The sequence below is a fragment of the Blennius ocellaris genome (genome assembly GCF_963422515.1).
Source record: "Blennius ocellaris genome assembly, chromosome: 5".
Classification (NCBI taxonomy): domain Eukaryota; kingdom Metazoa; phylum Chordata; class Actinopteri; order Blenniiformes; family Blenniidae; genus Blennius; species Blennius ocellaris.
In genome coordinates, this window is record NC_137654.1 from 28569360 (window position 1) to 28586192 (window position 16833).

The 16833-nt window shown below is 45.3% G+C and overlaps 3 protein-coding genes across 3 annotated transcripts; all 3 read right to left on the reverse strand.

Annotated features, from left to right (window-relative positions):
• Positions 1 to 5333: 5333 nt before the first annotated feature.
• rpl10a (ribosomal protein L10a) lies at positions 5334 to 7622 on the reverse strand. Its single transcript, XM_080496746.1, has 6 exons — positions 7587 to 7622; positions 7100 to 7171; positions 6941 to 7021; positions 5891 to 6039; positions 5631 to 5803; positions 5334 to 5542 (listed from the first exon to the last, which is right to left on the reverse strand). The coding sequence occupies exons 1-6, from the start codon at positions 7589 to 7591 to the stop codon at positions 5372 to 5374; spliced, it is 651 nt and encodes a 216-aa protein (XP_080352872.1). The 5' UTR covers positions 7592 to 7622; the 3' UTR covers positions 5334 to 5371.
• A 967-nt stretch (positions 7623 to 8589) lies between these two features.
• fance (FA complementation group E) lies at positions 8590 to 11060 on the reverse strand (the record flags this gene model as incomplete). The annotated part of the gene is made up of 10 exons (XM_080496971.1): positions 8590 to 8688; positions 8788 to 8913; positions 8994 to 9060; positions 9150 to 9225; positions 9371 to 9494; positions 9579 to 9722; positions 9806 to 9862; positions 9957 to 10001; positions 10075 to 10630; positions 10843 to 11060. The coding sequence occupies 10 exons, from the start codon at positions 11058 to 11060 to the stop codon at positions 8590 to 8592; spliced, it is 1512 nt and encodes a 503-aa protein (XP_080353097.1).
• Positions 11061 to 12725: 1665 nt separating this feature from the next.
• On the reverse strand, positions 12726 to 16642 carry mkrn4 (makorin, ring finger protein, 4; the record flags this gene model as incomplete). The annotated part of the gene is made up of 7 exons (XM_080496972.1): positions 12726 to 12894; positions 13570 to 13677; positions 13760 to 14064; positions 14864 to 14956; positions 15033 to 15099; positions 15204 to 15332; positions 16575 to 16642. The coding sequence occupies 7 exons, from the start codon at positions 16640 to 16642 to the stop codon at positions 12726 to 12728; spliced, it is 939 nt and encodes a 312-aa protein (XP_080353098.1).
• Between the last annotated feature and the right edge of the window lie 191 nt (positions 16643 to 16833).

A 16833-nucleotide genomic window follows, 5' to 3' on the forward strand; every position in this document is an offset into this window, starting at 1 on the left:
AACAAACAAATATAAATAAATCAGAGCTTCGTGCTCACGTACGTGCCGCCAGAGATCCGCTTGTAGAAATTCGTCGCTTTCTTGTCTTTTTTCTTTGACAGCGCAGCTTTGCCTCGGTGCCTCGGTCTCAGTGGGTCCACAGAGGAGCTGAGGGGGGAAAAACAAGCACATACGTTTGATGATTTTCCACGAAATTTACAGGAGAAATACCATGTTACAAATACCTTTGGTAAACACCAATACACTAAAGGAGCGGATGTTTTATTTTGTTGGTACGGTTGAAGGTGTACACACCGTGCACTTAAAATCAACAACAACCCAAAAACACTTGCTTTTGGATGTGAGATGAAACGAGCCTCAAAAAACCTTCAGGTGCTCAAAGAGAACATGTGAAACTTGTGCAACGAGAGAAAACGAACCACGACACCAAACATAAGGCGCAAGGAGACCAGAAAACCAAGCAAATTGTCAAAAAAAGAAAAAAAAACGTTGCTTTTTGGACTTTGGATTGTGTTTTTTTTTGTGTTTTACTATATTTTGTACCGAGAGGTTTCATTAAAATTGGCTTAATGGTGAGGTTACAGTAATTTCCAGTAGTAATTGTTTGGTTTTTGTAAAAAAAAAAAATAATAATAATATATAGACATTTTCATCATGTATACTCTGCAACACCACAACGAAAAAAGTTTACATTTAAAATTCATCGTAGCACAATTTCACCTGCAAAACACCACCAGTCTGCGCTGAAACATCACTTTTAGTCATTTCTTCTGATGAGTAATCCAGCTTCTTAACAGCCAACTCAAAAAAACGTGACACTGATGAGTAAGACTCTTATAATCTCTTCAAACGCAACAACTGAATGATGACGTTATGACAAAGGCCGTTGTTGCAGTAGTTCAACATACAGAATCTGCACTTTTTGAACAGCTTATGAACAAACACGGATCCACGTCGTCGTACTTCTTGTTCGGTGTCTTTGTGGCGGCCGCCGCTCTGGCCGGAGGGCACTCGGGTTCAGGGGTCGGAGGTCGTTCCGGCGGCGGCTGAGCAGCAGGAGCTTCTGGAGGAGCTTCGGGAGGATCGGCCGGCCTGCGACAAAGAGACGTCTTATGTCAAAAGTCTCCGTCCGGTCCGGACGAGTGAACAATGCGATTTCTCACCCGTCGTCTTTGTCCACGGCGGCGCAGAAAGGCTCTGAGCTGTGAGACGGACAGAAGGAGAGGGACTTCTTCATGGAGTAGGCCTGCGTCCTGGCCTCTTGTTTTTTCTTTTCCTGCGGAGACGAGGAAAAAGGCCGTCGCGGTTCAGGAAATAAAGCCCCCGGAGCACGGCGGAGACCCGATCAACGGGAGCAAACCCACCGACCTGACTGTGGCTGGGAATGAGTGATATGCTGACTCGTCGCCGAAGGTGATTCTGACAGGAAGAGGGAAAAGCGCTGATAAGATTTTTTTTTAAATAAAATACAAAGTCAAAATGTCACAAGAAAGAACATCTTGCACACCTGAGAGGTTTTCTTTTTGACGTCGTTCTCCTCTTGATCTGCAGAAAGACACAGAGCGGTGAGTTCCTCCCCCCGGGGCGACGGGAGGAGGAAGCACGACTTGCGAGATACCTGACGAGGCCCCGAGCTCCAGGCTCCTGCTCGTGTTCGGCGGCTGCTGCTGCTGCTGCTGCAGCGTCTTCCTGGCTTCCTCCAGCTCGGCCGCGTTCCGGTCGTATCGCCTCCGCAGGGTTTCCACGTGAGCCACCATGAGCTCCACGGCCCTGCTGACTCGAGCCTCCTGTCCGGGTGCAGAAGATACGAGGTGAGTCGCGAAGCAACGGCGGCGAGAGAACAGGTCAATGATGGTGTTTTTAAGGTCCGGTTCAAAAGAGGTGAGTGTGTCCGCTGCTCCTCGGACTCTCAAGCCTCTTCCTGTTTGGATGTTTCACATCCTTCAAGTAAATCTGACACGTATTTAGATTCCTTTTGACATGATGTCTACATACACACTAAAGCTTTATACACTCATGTCTGTTTCAGTGAGACAAAAACACACTCCCATCATTTACACTGAAATCTTACATCCTCATCCAGCCTGGTGTCGTTTTTGTTCAACATCAAATATTAAAATGACACAAAAACAACTTAGCAGGAGGTTAGAAATTACAGCCTGAGGGTTAGTATACATTAGACTGGCTTATTAACAATATATGACACAATAATACAAGTATTTAACATCATATGCTTATTAATAATAGTAAATATGTGTTCAGAGTTAATGTGTAGATTAGTTGAATGCAAAAAAACACAATTATCTTTTGGGGCTTTTTTTGCACTCTTTTATACGCATGTGTCTTATGAATCAACACAAATTCTCACAATTTATTTGAAATACTTTCAATATTTGACTTTTGTTTCTTCACATAAATAAAACGACAAGCTCACGTGCAGCTCTTAAACAACGTTTAAATTAAATCTATTATTTCTGACTGAGCCTGATCCTCGGCTCGTCTTGTTTTCGAGATTTAGTATAGATTTAAATAAAAAAAAAAAAAATTGAACTACAAATCCAGTGTGTACCTGGTGCACAGCGCCGAGCACCTCGGCTGTGTTTGAGATTCTCTCCACCGTCCCTCCGAGGATGTCCAGAGACAATTCCAGCTTCTGCAGGATCCTACTGCGCTTACTGTCCAGACACAGGCCCTTCAGCGTCTGGAAGCACACACACACACATACACGCACACACAATCACACACAGACACTCTTTTTCTCACACACACACACACACACACAGACAGACAGTACCTCCAGTGTCTCCCTGCCTCTGGTCAGCTCCAGCTGGACGTTCTCCTCCGCCAGGTTCCGGGCGTGTTCCTCGGCCTGCAGCCGCTGCTTCAGCGTGTATTGATCGCATCGGAACGCCAGCGTGATCTGAGAGAAAGCCGTCTGGAGGAGGCGACAACAAAAACACCGCGCGCCGGCGACACGTGTCCGCCGGACTCAGACAGAAATGGATCGAAAAGACAAAGACGCTTATTTCGAATTGATTTACGACTGTGGGGAAATATTGTGTTTGAGAAATCTGACGGCGAATTCTGCTGATCTTCGTTTCGTGCGTCTGACATCTTCACGTGCTGACAGTGAACAGGTTGCAGAGAAATGAAACTCTGCCATTAACCTTCGGGGGGGTGGGGGGGGCTTGGAGAGATAGAAATGTGCAACTGAGATGTCATAATAAAATAAAGTTAAATTAAATTAAATTAAAACAAATTCAATAAAATTAAACTAAATTAAATTTAAATAAATTAAAATAAATAAATACAAATAAATTAAATTAAACTAAATAAGGTATAAAATGAAATATACTGAAATAAAATAAAAAGAATTGTAACAAGTGAAAACACATTTCTTCAGGCATGATCCCTTTTTATATGCATAATTGGATCCGTTTGTGTGCCACTGGTTGGCAATGATATGTATTTATATTAAACTGAAAAGTTCTAAGTTAGTTAAAAAAAACCCAAAAAAACAAAACACAATGCCTTTAGGTGATAATCAGGTTCATCACAATGTTTTATCTCTTTTCTTCCAATCTTTGTTCTTCTGTGACGACTGTTTTGAAACTCTACGTTTCCAAATCAGGATTTTAAAAATAACTTTCATCGACAGGAGTGTGAGAGCAGGAAATATACAACGACTAAACACACTTATAGCAAACGAGAGATCCTGAAAGCTCAAACGCTCCTCTGCCTCCCCCTCAGCCAAACTAAAAGCTCGTGGTATCATCGCGTGGCTGAGTGAACGTGGGCTGACTCACCTCGATATCCTTCTCTGACATCTCCACGCTGGCGGGGGAACAAAAGAATTCAATAAGAGCTCAAATGAAATCAGCCTGAATGTGAGTGAGGACGCCTCCACGGGGCACCTGTTGAGGCCGACCCGCTCTATGATGGACAGGTCGCTCCAGCTGGTGGCCGGCGGCTCCTCCTGGCTGCTGTCTGCTTTTAGAAGTGAACCTCTGTTCAGTCACGTGTTTTGTTTTTGACTTTAATTCACGGTGAACGCTGTTTGAAGGCGTGTCTACCTTCCTCGCTGTCCTCGCTGTCGGGCATCGGGGGCACGTTGTACTTCTGCCCGGTCTCCCCGTCAGGCTGCGAACGGCGGAGGAGCATTAGCCGACGTACAGAAAGCGTAATGACACCGGCAGATTATTTCTCTCACCTCGGCACTCATCGCCACGTTCAGCCGGCGTTCCCGCCGCAGGGGAATCCAGTGATTCAGGCGGAACCCAATTAAAAAGGGTTGAGCTCCTTCCTCGCGGTCAGAAACACAGATAAGAGTCTCGCCGCCTGCGTTCGGTTCACGTCTTCCTCCGCCGCTCTCCTGGACTGAGAATAGATAATCCTATTAAGAGATCCACAGTCAACGCAGAGCAGGTTGGACGCGGCCCCAGAGGCTCATGGGAAACGCCGTGAGTACCTGGAGGAAATTAACACTGATGATGGTCAAGGTGAGAAATATAATGGGCTTCGTCCAACTGAGGCTCAGCTCCTCACAGTGGTCATGTGAACTCTTCTTCTGCAACACAGAAACATGTACGCGAGGCTAAATGCGACCCAGAAATTCCTATCAAGCAGGTCCAATCATCCATCTTCTATACCTCTTATCTTGTTCAGACACCTGGACAGGTGAGCGATCCGTCACGACACACAAATGTCCAGGATGTTTCATTTAGTTCAGTTTAATTCAGGTTTAAGTTCATTTTGATGTAGATTGGATCAGTTCTGGCCTACATGATTCTTTATTCACCTTGTTGGCACACAAATACCCATTTTTTATATATAAATGTGTAGCCCACTACACACATCCTGACATTATGAACACATTCTGGATTACCAAGGCCCAACGCACTGTTAATACAACGGGTTTATTCAGAAAAGCTTGTTTTAGGGATCAGTCTCTCTCTTTGACAGGGCGGGGAGGTTAAACTGCCATAGTAAACATTAAATTCAAACTTACTGATGAAATTATCTTTTCACAAAGACCCAATTAAATCTCAACATAAAGCGAATTACACAAATACCTTCAGGTGCAAAATAGCCTGAAATCAATGTTTTGTTTTTTTTCTACATTTGTTTGGTTCAGGGAGCCTCTCGTCTGATGTCCCTGCTTCAAATGTACAGGACAGACTTAAAGAATCAATGGATTCATACTAAAGGACACTGCATCACACCAGTGAAACCTCTTCAGCCAGACTATGACTGATTAAGTAAACAGACGTTCCACGTCTGGAGGCAAACTTTCACGCCACCAGTCGAAGCAAATGAAAACACAGAGCAGAACCTTTGGATCAACTCCACTTTTATTAATAGAAAATGTGTTTTAGTAGAGGCGCTGGGGTTTGCCCATGGTGCTCTTGACGTACAGGGCGCGCACGTTCTGCCAGTTCTTCTTCAGCAGAGACACCAGGAAGTTGACGGCCAGGTGGATGTTGTAGACGAGCTCGTCCTCCGTCATCTTCACGTGTCCGACGGCCACGGCCAGACAGAGCACCTGCAACACACAACGGCTTCAGTCATCTGAGCAGAAGGAAACTTGACAAGACGCGAAACGTTTTTAATATCCAGGCTGCTGAACGGACCTTCTTCATCTGGAATTTGATGGTGGACTTGACCTCGTCCACCTTGGTGTTCAGGTTCTCGTTGTGAGTGAGCAGGGAGGGGAACTTGCCGGCCTTGTTCAGACCAGGACCCAGGATACGAGGGATCTGCTTGATCAGAGACTCGGAAGCCAGGAAGGCGTCGTACTTCTTGGCTGGAGGAAGAAGGAACAAGGTTCAGTGGTTCAGCGGAGTTTCAAACGACCCAGGGTGTCCCAAGGAGGAATTCCTCCACTGCCTACCGAGCTTCTTGACCAGCTTCTTGTTCTTGTTGAGCTTCTTGAGAGCCTCGATGTCCATGTGTGGCATTTCAGCCGCCTTGGCCTCGTCGCAGTGCTGCTGGTCTCCCAGAACGCACACGGAGAACTTTGGCCTGGGGAGAGTCTTCAGCCTGCACGTCAACAACGTGGAAAAATCAGCACCTGCGTGAAAATCTTCCCAGATTATAGCTGGTGACATTCCATCTTGGAACGCATTTCATCCTTTAAATTATACATTAATCAATATAAATTTTAATGTCAAGAGTGCCACGTTAATTCTATGCATTATTGAAAGTCTTTCAAGTTGGCTCCTCATACTGAATTAAGCACACCGTGGTCTGACCCCCTTTATCTTCTTCTGAGATTTTAGAATTATGCCTCCTATTCACACACATTTTTAAATATGACTTTAAGTCACAATCCAAGAACCACATATATAAAAAAAGCAGCAGGAACTACAATACGGGGAATAAAAAGTTCTTGGTCCCATTGATATCAGGATGTCTCTGTAGAAGGGACATATTTAATCAAATCCAAGAGACCTAAAAACATGCTCGGATAAATTAAAGATCAACTTGCAAGCATCAGTCACATTGTGCATTTCGAGAGACTGAAGTGTATTTTTAAAAGTGCACATCGTCTACAACCGACACCTCCTGGATTTACCGTGTAATAGAAGAGATCTTACCCATACCGCCACAGAGGCCGGCGTCCAGTCGACTTCTTTACAAGATAAAATTGGTCGGCCTGAGGACGTGAACTTTTCAGTTTCACCCGCTCAAAACCTCCCCTCATGTTTTAAGACCCAGGGTAGGGGTCCGCCTGCCTCGCCACAGCCGAGTGGGCTCGGTCAGACTACCCAGAGTACTTCTCCATGTCTGCCCCTGGCCTGTCTGGACTATGGAAGCCAGTCCGTCTACCGGTTTACCTTATAGCGGTATACCTTATAGTATACAATCGGGCTGTTTGGCTACTCAGACAGGGCTGGAGGCGCACAGGGAAAAGGTTGGGTGACACAGCAAAAAGTCGAACCTGACAGTGCCGGAGAAACGCTTGTCCTTCTGGGGATCATAGTTTTTCAGGCTGATCTGCAGCTCCACCGACTCGACGAACCTGGAAACACACGCCAGGTTAGACACCACCTCTCTTTACGGCATGCCAATTGAAAACTTCTCATTTATAAACACGTACTTCCTTGGCTTGGTCAGGGATCCCTGCAGGACCTCCTTCACGGCCTCGTACAACGTATCTCTGGAGACCTTACTGTAGAAGAACAGCACAAAAATAAACTGTAAATACAGAAACCGGCGCCCATTGAAACGCAGTGATGCTATAATGTAGCATCGGATAAACTGGGACTATCGAGATGAAATAAACGAAATAATGACGCCAATATAATCGACATCTCATCATCAACTTATTAAATTATCGGATGTGTGATTATATCGGTCTTAAGCGAGCGGATGACCGCGGATTGTATCTAAAAGCTGCCGCTATGTGTTTTGAGTTTCACCGGCAGACGAGCCGTTCTCATGCTAGACATGCCAGCTCCTCTTTTAACTCACAAAAATAAAGCAAACGGCCAACAATTAACACGAAACTGTGAGTCTGCTTACGTGCAGTAAATGTATTATATTTATTATTCTAACAGGGTTTTTTTGTGAAATTAGAGGCCTACCTCATTTCTGCCGCTCGTCCCTCACGGATGCTATTCTGAAAAGGAAGTGACGTAGGAACTCACGCAATATATAGGCTCTGCGTGGTGACGTAGTCGACGCAGGGCTTTTTTTTCAATGAACTTTATTGACAAACCAATGCAGTCTCCAAAAAGTTTACTTATCAATAAAACAGTGTTAAATAAAAACAGGATAATTCAGAGATACGTAGAGACGGATCTGAATAACATTCAATTCATTAATTTAAAATTGTGTAACTTTTTTTTAAGAATTAGGGAATTGTAACTAATTTCCAAAGAATTCAATTGTTTTGGCTCGAAGTTGTAGTACCAGGCGCAGGAGCTTGATTGCCTCAATAACCCACAAATCAAACTCTCCTACTCCACCCACAGATGCATGTTGCAAAGAAATGTGCTACCATTTGTACATTCCACTTGTATGGGATTTATTACCTAGTGTGTCTTTGTTATAACATTGTTTATGAGTAGTTAAATGGGAAAGCAGATACGGGACAGCGTTGTTTGGATTCAGAGTTTGAGTATGAATCAACTATAGTGATGACAAATGAACTAAATTATTTATGTGATCAATTAAGGCTCTTTCAATAAAACATTTATCGCCAAAGCTAAAAAGATAAATGGATGCTCAATAGAGGCAAATACTTTCAGAACAAAAGTGAAGACATCCTCCGATAAATGTTTCTTCCCACAGGCCAGAAATATGCAGTTCAGTTTAGTTTATGAATAAATCCACTTTCACTAGGTGTGTGTGTGTACGGACAAGTATTGGACAGTGTTGAAAGACTGTAATGACAAACCAAACAGATTTAAAGTGACTGTATTCAACAGAAACTGAGCACATAAATATTTAATTACACTATAGACAAACATGAAAATCAAATGATCCACTGTTAACTTTGTACGCAGGACAAAATTAAAGCATTTCTCAAGTCCGTTGGAAATGTAGACAGGTTTTTTTTTTACAAAAAAAAGGTCAGGAGCTGCATCACGTGATTCGTTTCAAAGCAGCTTGGAGGGACTTCTTCAGGAAAGTCTCGTTCAACATCAGACACGCCGACAGGGCGTGTTTGTGTTCAGGTGTTACCTGTGACGAACAAAAACAAACAAAAAAAGAAAATATATTAAAGATCAGAGAACCCTTGAATCCGGTTGAACAACGGCTCCGCTGGATGTGGAGACTCACGTGGCTGCTGTACTTGGTGAGCACGGTCAGCATCATCTTCGCAAACTTCATAGACTTGGTGAACCGTGAACCCTGCGCCACGAGCTGCTCGGTGAACTGCGTGAAAACTTCCTCGTCCAGGTCGGGCTGAAAGACGGGAGTGTTCAGGTCAGTGGCCGAGACGGACTGACCTCCCGCGCATTCCCGCGATAAACCGTCCCGGTTACCTTGAAGTCGAGCAGGCTGTGGATGACCGAGAGCGCCGCCTCGCTCCAGGGAGCTTTGAACGTCATCCTGGAATACGGGAGAAAGGGACGAGGGAGTGTTTTTTTATCAACGAGCACGTGAGCGCCACAGCAGTAGACTCAGGAATTTCATCTCACTGAAACACCAGCAGCCTATAGTGGGAATCCAGGCAGCCTTCGATCAGCCTGTTCAACAGCTCGGCCTGCGGCGCTCCTGAAAGCAAAAAACGCGTTCACGTTGACGTGTCTCTGAATGAAGACTGCAAACCAAATCAAAACATCTACAATTTACTCAACTCGCTCATTACTGTCTGTATTTAGATTTCGAAATTCTTGTAGCCTCCTGAGGCTTCGCTCACCGATGTTCTCCTCCTGCAGCACCGGCCCGATCAGAGCGAGGCTCGTCGGCCTGGGATACCGAGCGCACAGCGACGTGACGGCGGTGACCAGACACCTGGAGGCCGCTTCCGACAGCGCCAGGACCTGGAAGGGAAGCAAGACGGCGTCGGAGTCAAACACACAGACCGCATTTCCCTCCCTGAACGGAACGTGCCGGCGAGTGCGCACCTTGTGGAGCAGGAGCTTCTTGACCAGTGTCGCCGCGGCGCTGTAGCCGAGGTCGGGGGAGAGGGATAAAATGCCGCTGCACAGCTTGGGAAGAGTCTGTTCTGGCACGTCTGACAAATTCAGCATCTCACAGAGCGCCTCCACCTAAACGGGAGACGCGAGGGATCGGACTCGTCACGGTCCTGAAACGCTGAACTGGGTGGAGGTAAACACACACTGGGACATACCTGATGTGGGTTGCAGTCGTTCAGCACCCTGAACGCTTCAGTCGAGCTCTGATCCCACTGAAACGGGCAATATAACGGAGCAATATGATGAAATATGTCATAGAATTTAGTTGACATACAATCTTTTTTTTTTTTTTTTAATTCCTCTCACCTCTGTCTGACATCCCAGCAATTCTTTGATCTGAAGAGCAGAAGTCTGGAGAGCAAATTAAGAAGCATGAGGAAAATAAAAATCACAGATGATTTGACCCTCCTTGCAGTTTGTTTACCTTTATATGTTCAGGCAGAGTCTCATTAGAACCATCTGTTGCTGGACTTCCTGCTGATGCATCAACTCCCGGCGTCACCGTGTCCGTGGCGAGATCGTCTGCAGGGACGGCGTCGTCGTCCTCCTTGCACGCGTCCATCTTCACCCGCTTCCTCTGCTGTCCAACGTCTTCGCCGTCAGAGTCCAGACTAATAACAGCTCCTTTCCTTTTCTTTCCCTGCGAGCCCAGCTCAGGCGAGAGGGCGGCAGGTTGAGGTTCGGACTCCGCCGCCTCACCACCGAAGCACTTCTCCCAGCCTCCAGGATCGCCTGATCCCACAAGGCGCCGCGACAGCGCCGCCAGTCTCCGGCTCCACGGCGGCTCGGTGCCACGGAGCCCCAGGCTTCTCTCCAGCTGCCTGCTCAGAGCGGCGACCCAGGGGTCAGGGCGAGGGTCCCGGCTGAGGCACTGCAGCAGACACGTGACGGCGGTCCGAGGAAGACTCCGGTGCACCAGATGGATGAAGGACAGCAGGTTTTGTTTGAATAACGACGGAAACAGGCACACAAGCGGTTTTCTAGATGATGGAAATCAAGAAAAACGGGTGAGGCAGTGAAAAAGAGTGTGTATGGAACACATTGTCAATTAAAATTCATTCATTCACTTCAAAAACATGAAACTGGTCCAGAGAAATGAATACAGACTTTATATAGGAACGTCACAGTGGTGCCGCCTCATTAAATCGAGAAGGAACCTGAGAATTTGGCAGTAAAAAGAGAGTTTCCTTACACAGTCAGTGTGTTTGCAGCAGCCTCCTCCGTGTTGATGGTCTCCCGGCACAGAGTCTCCAGCAAGGCTACCGGGGAAGAGCAGCCCGGGTCGGCCCGCTGCTGCCGGCGAAGGACGGTGAGAGCTCTGTGAACCCCGGAGGAAAGCCCGGAGGACGGTCCGGACATAAGGGACCGGACCAGCAGCCTCGACTGCCCGTCAAACCGCTCCAGAAACATGCAGCCCCACAGCGGGTCAGTGACGGTGTTACGGATCAAGTGGCTTCCCCGTTAACTGGTGACCGATTTCCTTCAGCGTCCCTCGTAGCAGAAAATTAATGCGTTTAACCGCATTCAAAATGACATTTCAAGGTGTCGAACCTTTCGCGAGTCCATCCTGTCCGGTGTTAAAGCAGTAACGAGGGACGTCGGTCACAAACTAACAGGGAAACCGCTGAATCCGAAACATCGAGAGAGAAACTACTCACAACAGCCCGCCATTAAATCAACTACTTCTTCGCTGCTGGATCGCCCCGCGTTTAAAACGTGGAGCGCCCCCAGCAGGACAAAAGTGTTACATCACTACACCCTGCGTCATCTCCCCTGGATAGAGTCCGATCGTTTGTTTTTGTTTATTTTTTGGAAATATAGCCAATTTCGTAATAAAATCTGACTTTCGCCGCAGCAGTAGCAAAAACTTAATGCATTTTTTCCCCTTCATATCGTTTAAACAAATAAACTACCTATCAAACATTCCATCAATAAAAAAAGGTTAAGGCACATTTTCACGTTTGAAGGCCCCTGAACTGAAACTCAATTGAAACCTGTAAATTCCGTGGTTTAATTTGAAGTAAATCAAATATGATCGTAGGCAACATTCAAGCAGCTACTGATGTGGCTAGTTTAAAACAATGGAGCGTTTAAAGACCTTTTACTCACGGCAGTTTAACCATTTGAGGATAAAAGTGCTCACAGGCTCCATGTGACTTTTAAACTTTCTTTTTTAAAAACCTCAATGAAGAGCAGGACACATTTTTCAGTGAGACAAACTGTGAAACAATGTTTTATTTTCTGTCTACAATTACACCTTCCTTAAAAAGAAATAAAACCTTAATTTTTCCAGGTTCTTGCCAAAGCTGGCGAGTGTTTTCATGTCCGTCGCTTGAGGCAGGTTGTAGTCGTAGTAGACGCCGACGAGACTGGGGGTACCGCACTTTTTTTTTTCTCTCTTTTTCTTATTCTTTTACCCTCAGGCAATTAAAACTACCACTTACACTTTTTTTTTTTTTTAAAAGTCATATTTGTGCAAACTGCTTGAATAGAGGTCTAAATTCAGAGGAAAAAAAAGAAAATCTGCTACAGATGAGAAAAAAAAAAACCCATGTGGGAGGATGAAACAAACCCAGGTAGCAGGAAACAGGATGCCAACAAGATCAGAGATAAAAATGTAATTATTCTAGTCCTACTTTAAGAGGAACAATAGGATTTTCTTTTTTCCTCCTACCAAACACTGCAATATATAGACCAATTCTGAATAGTGAAATTATCTGAAGAAACCAATTAAAAATCTGTCTATACTTGGCACTCTGATAACTCTGATCTCAAAAGGATTCCCCAAGGTCGATTGATTACCCGTTTTTAAAGAGGGGAGGGGGGTTAAATCACAGCTTTCTTTTTTTGGGGGGGGGGTGGGTATCGGGGAATTATTGCACAGACAAAAGGGAATAATGCTCAGGAAAAACTAGTCTCTTCTTCAGTAATGAAAAAAGGCCATTCAAAGTCATCTTCGTCAAGGCCAAGCAAAGTCATGGCGATGAAAAAACTAAACAGGTCCACGCCGTCACAGTCGCCGTCATCGTCCACGTCGTCATCTGTGAACTGGGAGCAGATAAGAGAGGGCAGAGGTCAGGTGAAGGTCCCGGCGGGGCCGCTGGCGAGGCCGTACAGCACGATGCAGGGCGGGCGGGCGTTCACCAGAGGGAGCCGGGGAGCCGGCGGCTTGTCGTGGCGATGGAGGCAGTCCGTTTTGAAGGGACAGTAACCGTGTCGAGAGTAGTACACGCATGTCTTCTTACTGGACGCACAGGAGGGAAGAGAAAAAAAAAAGAAAAAAGAAAGATGGCAAATGAGGCTTCAGTTTCAAAGGATTTTTACATGGATATTAAACCGACATTTTAATTTACAATCTCGAGCTCAAACAAGCAAATCAAGGATTCTTTGTTTTGCTCTGGAACAAATACAGATCAAATACCAGAGAAAATGGATTTTATAAGTACATTCGTGTACGACAGGAAGTCCTGCTGGCGTCTTTGGATCCTTCGCAAGTTGTTTGAGTTCTCAGCAGGTAAAAACGCCACGTTGAGCAGAGCGTGCTGCATTTTTTTTTTTTTTTAAATCAACGTGGGAATAAATGAGGCGGCAGCTGTCCCGACATCCATTTGAATAAAACATCAACTAAAACACAAACTACAAACTTCCTTCTCCCACATGTAGGCCACTGCTCAACTCAAATCACACTGCAGGTTCATCCAAGGCACTTCAGGCTTTACGTCCCATAATCTGCTTCGAGTGACGACATTCAACTTTCCCCATTTGCGAAACATAAAACTCCTTATGATTCAGTCTACAAGTTGCACATATTGAGATGATCGGTACACGAGGCCGCCGAACCAATAAAGCAGATATAATTTAGCGTAGGACTATTATGAATTTGCGTCTGCTCTCCAGTGAAGAACGTATTGTCGCAAACCTCAATTTCTCTTTAAACGCAGCAATCAAGCTTTCCTTCGCTTGTCCTTCGATCCAGTACTTGTTTGGAACGTAGAAAGCGGAGCTCACTCTGCACTGGGGGCAAGTCCTGCAGGTGAACCGTGAAAAACACAGGGTCAAAGTCTGACTTCCCGGGTGACTTTCAAGACGAAGACCCCGGTGAAACCTACTTCACCAGCTCCAAGCCGAGGTCCTTCGTTTTCCTCCAGGTCTTGATGCACTTTAAACAATACGAGTGGTTGCAGTTCGGCAGGATTCCAAACACTTGGTTTCTTGGATCCGGCTTTTCGTACACCTTCTCCATGCAGATGCCGCAGGTCACGTCTCGACTCAGGAGGAAGGCCTGCGCCACGTCCGCTTTGCTCTGAGCAGTGGAGGCGGGCGCCGCAGCAGCAGCTCCGGCGCCGTCGGCGGCTCCTGAAGCAGCAGCAGCAGCAGCAGCTCCGTCCTCCGTCGTCTCCGATGACGAGGGTTCCTGCACACAAACGCTTCCGTCAGTTTAAGGCGGCCGGGATCAACCTGCATCCAAGAAATGGCCAAATCTGACATGAACCTGATTCATTTCTTTGCTTGCATCGTGTTGCGTAACCTCTGATCTCTGGCCAGAGTCCAAGTCAGCTTCTGCAATGGAAAATAAACAGTTTTTTTTTTTAACTTTTTATTTATTCAATATAAATAAAAGCATATGAAGATGCAACACAGTCACACCTCAACTTAGTAGAAATCATATCACCTGTACTTCTACATACAACTCATCGGTAAAGTTAAAAAGATCAATCCAACAGCAGAATCGCATAAATTTAATTGATCTAGACCTTCACCGAGTTGTGACTTCTCCAAAGTAGTCTGATTGAACAAATAATTTTACTTAACCGAAAACAGATGCTGGTGACAAAATACTTTGAAGACCAGAAAAGAGAAAAAAGGAAAGAAAAAAAAAGTACGGGGTTGTTTAGGCCTCCATTGCTTGTGGTATTAGTTTCCAGCTCTCAAATTTCAGTTGTAGTGTTGCAGCATTGTTTCCATAAAAACAAGTTTTTACTCCGTCCATCCATTATGTTGGTGGTGGTGGTGGTGGGGGGGGGATTGGATCAGGTATCATGCCAAGTATTTACAAGGTTGGGTCAAGATGTCGCTCAATACCTAGAGTTACTATTTATATCACTTTTCCCCGCCTTCCAACCGTCTGATATTTGGTCGATCTCAGAAAGAAAACAAACCGACGTGTGTGTGTGTGTGTGTATATATATATATATATATATATATATATATACCTTGTGCTCGCTCCTCGTTAGAATCTGCAGGCAGGAGCCCACCGTCACGGAGAGGACTGGAGATATGAAGTGTAGCCTCTGCAGTGTCGTGACCTTCAGACGGCAGGAGAGCGGGTTCCAACCCCCTCCCGTCCGGAGAGGAAGCCACGCTGAAGGAGGAGGACAAGACCGACGGCGCCGAGCCTCGCCTGTCTGCCGCCAGTCCGTAAACCGCAGGGCGAAGGACGTGGACGTACCTGGAAGTCGTTTAAAAAGAAAAACAAAAAAGCTTTAAAAAAAAAAAAAAAGAATAAAAGTCACTAAGGAACCAACAGCTGCAAAGGGGGGAAAGGGGGTTTACCTGCAGCGCTCGCCATACCAGCAGGTACCTTTCTGGAAGTACCGACACACCTGGGACGAAGGCGGAACTGGCAGCTCGTGGCGAAAAAGGCAGCTTGAACCGAATCTGCAAGAGCCATTTGCAAAATGCCTGGAAGGAGAGAGACGATTCACCAGTGTTAAAAATAGAGGAGACCCGAGGGAAGATTCAGGATGCTTAATATCTGCAGCATGAATTCACTGAAACTGTTCAAACTAGTCTGAAACTCATGGCTTTAAATTCAAGCACTCCCTACCCGCAACAAGGCTTTCAAATCCATCCTGTCCTCTCTTTATATCCCATATATCCCCCCCTCCCCCCCAACAGCAGAATGCCCCACCTCCGTGTTCTGCAGGTTTCTTCCTGTAAAGATTTAGGTTTTTTTTTTTTCTTTCCACCTTGTCCTATGCTTCATGTGAAATTGTTTTTTCTTTCACTATAAAAGTGCCTTGAAATGACTTGACACTATAAAATTGAAGATTTGATCATTTTTCATTTCACTCTATTGGATTAAATTCAGTTCTAAAAGTGGGTTTTAGTGGGGGGGGATGCTCATTACTGTTCATTTTTGACCATGAAAAAAAGAAAAGTAAATAAAATCACACGTGAGGATTTTGCTGCGGTCCTTCGTAGGATAAAACCCTCTTCTTCCACAGAGCAGTCACTTTACTGAACTCTCACCCCGTTAAAGCACTAGTCCATTAAATACAACATAATGTAAATATAATATCTAGCAATAGCAACTACACACTGTTCCTCATTTATATATGTGAGTGTATGTGTATATAATATCTGTTACTTGGGAAACTGCAATTCTGGTTGGATGCTAAACTGCATTTCGTTACATTTGTAACGACAATAAGTTGAATCAATCAATCAATATGATTCAGACGAGTGATTAAGACAATTATCTGTTGCAAACACCAAATACACGTAGAGTTGCATTTAGTTTGCATTAAAACAAAGCTTATTGTGACACCCAAAGAATGTTTGGGATCCAGAAATTGCAGTTTATTTGGACTAAAGTGTTGAAACATGTGACCCAAGTTAACCGTCGCTTGTGAAGCTTAAAAAACAAAACCCAAACAACGTTGTTTATGTCAATTAACACACAGAAACACTCCATACATGGCATGAAAACGAGCTAAACTCTGTAATGACTGGATTCAATGTCGCCACGACGTTTGCCAACAATGTTGAGTTTCACTTGTTGACATTATCTTTATAATTTCACTCAACCGTCCAGCTTTTTCTTCTTCTTCTTCTTGTCAAACATCACGGACACAAACTGATAAAGTGCGTTTCCTCCTCGGGTTAATTGCAATGCGACACGTGTGTTAAAACACCGCTTACCGACAGATATTCTGACAATCGGCCGCGTCCATCCTCCCAGTGTGAGTGAACCGCAGGGGAGCCGCCATGCCGCCTCTTAAATACCGACCCGCAGCTCGCGCTCGTCAATTAACCGGCAGACCTAACTGGCAGACTGACCAATCAGGAGCGCCGGCGCGCTGACGTCACGCCATGCGTCTCTCTCTCTCTCGCCCCCCCTCCTCCTTTTTTTTTTTTAATTAAACCAAACTCCCTCAAACAAGTAGGGGAACGAAGAAAC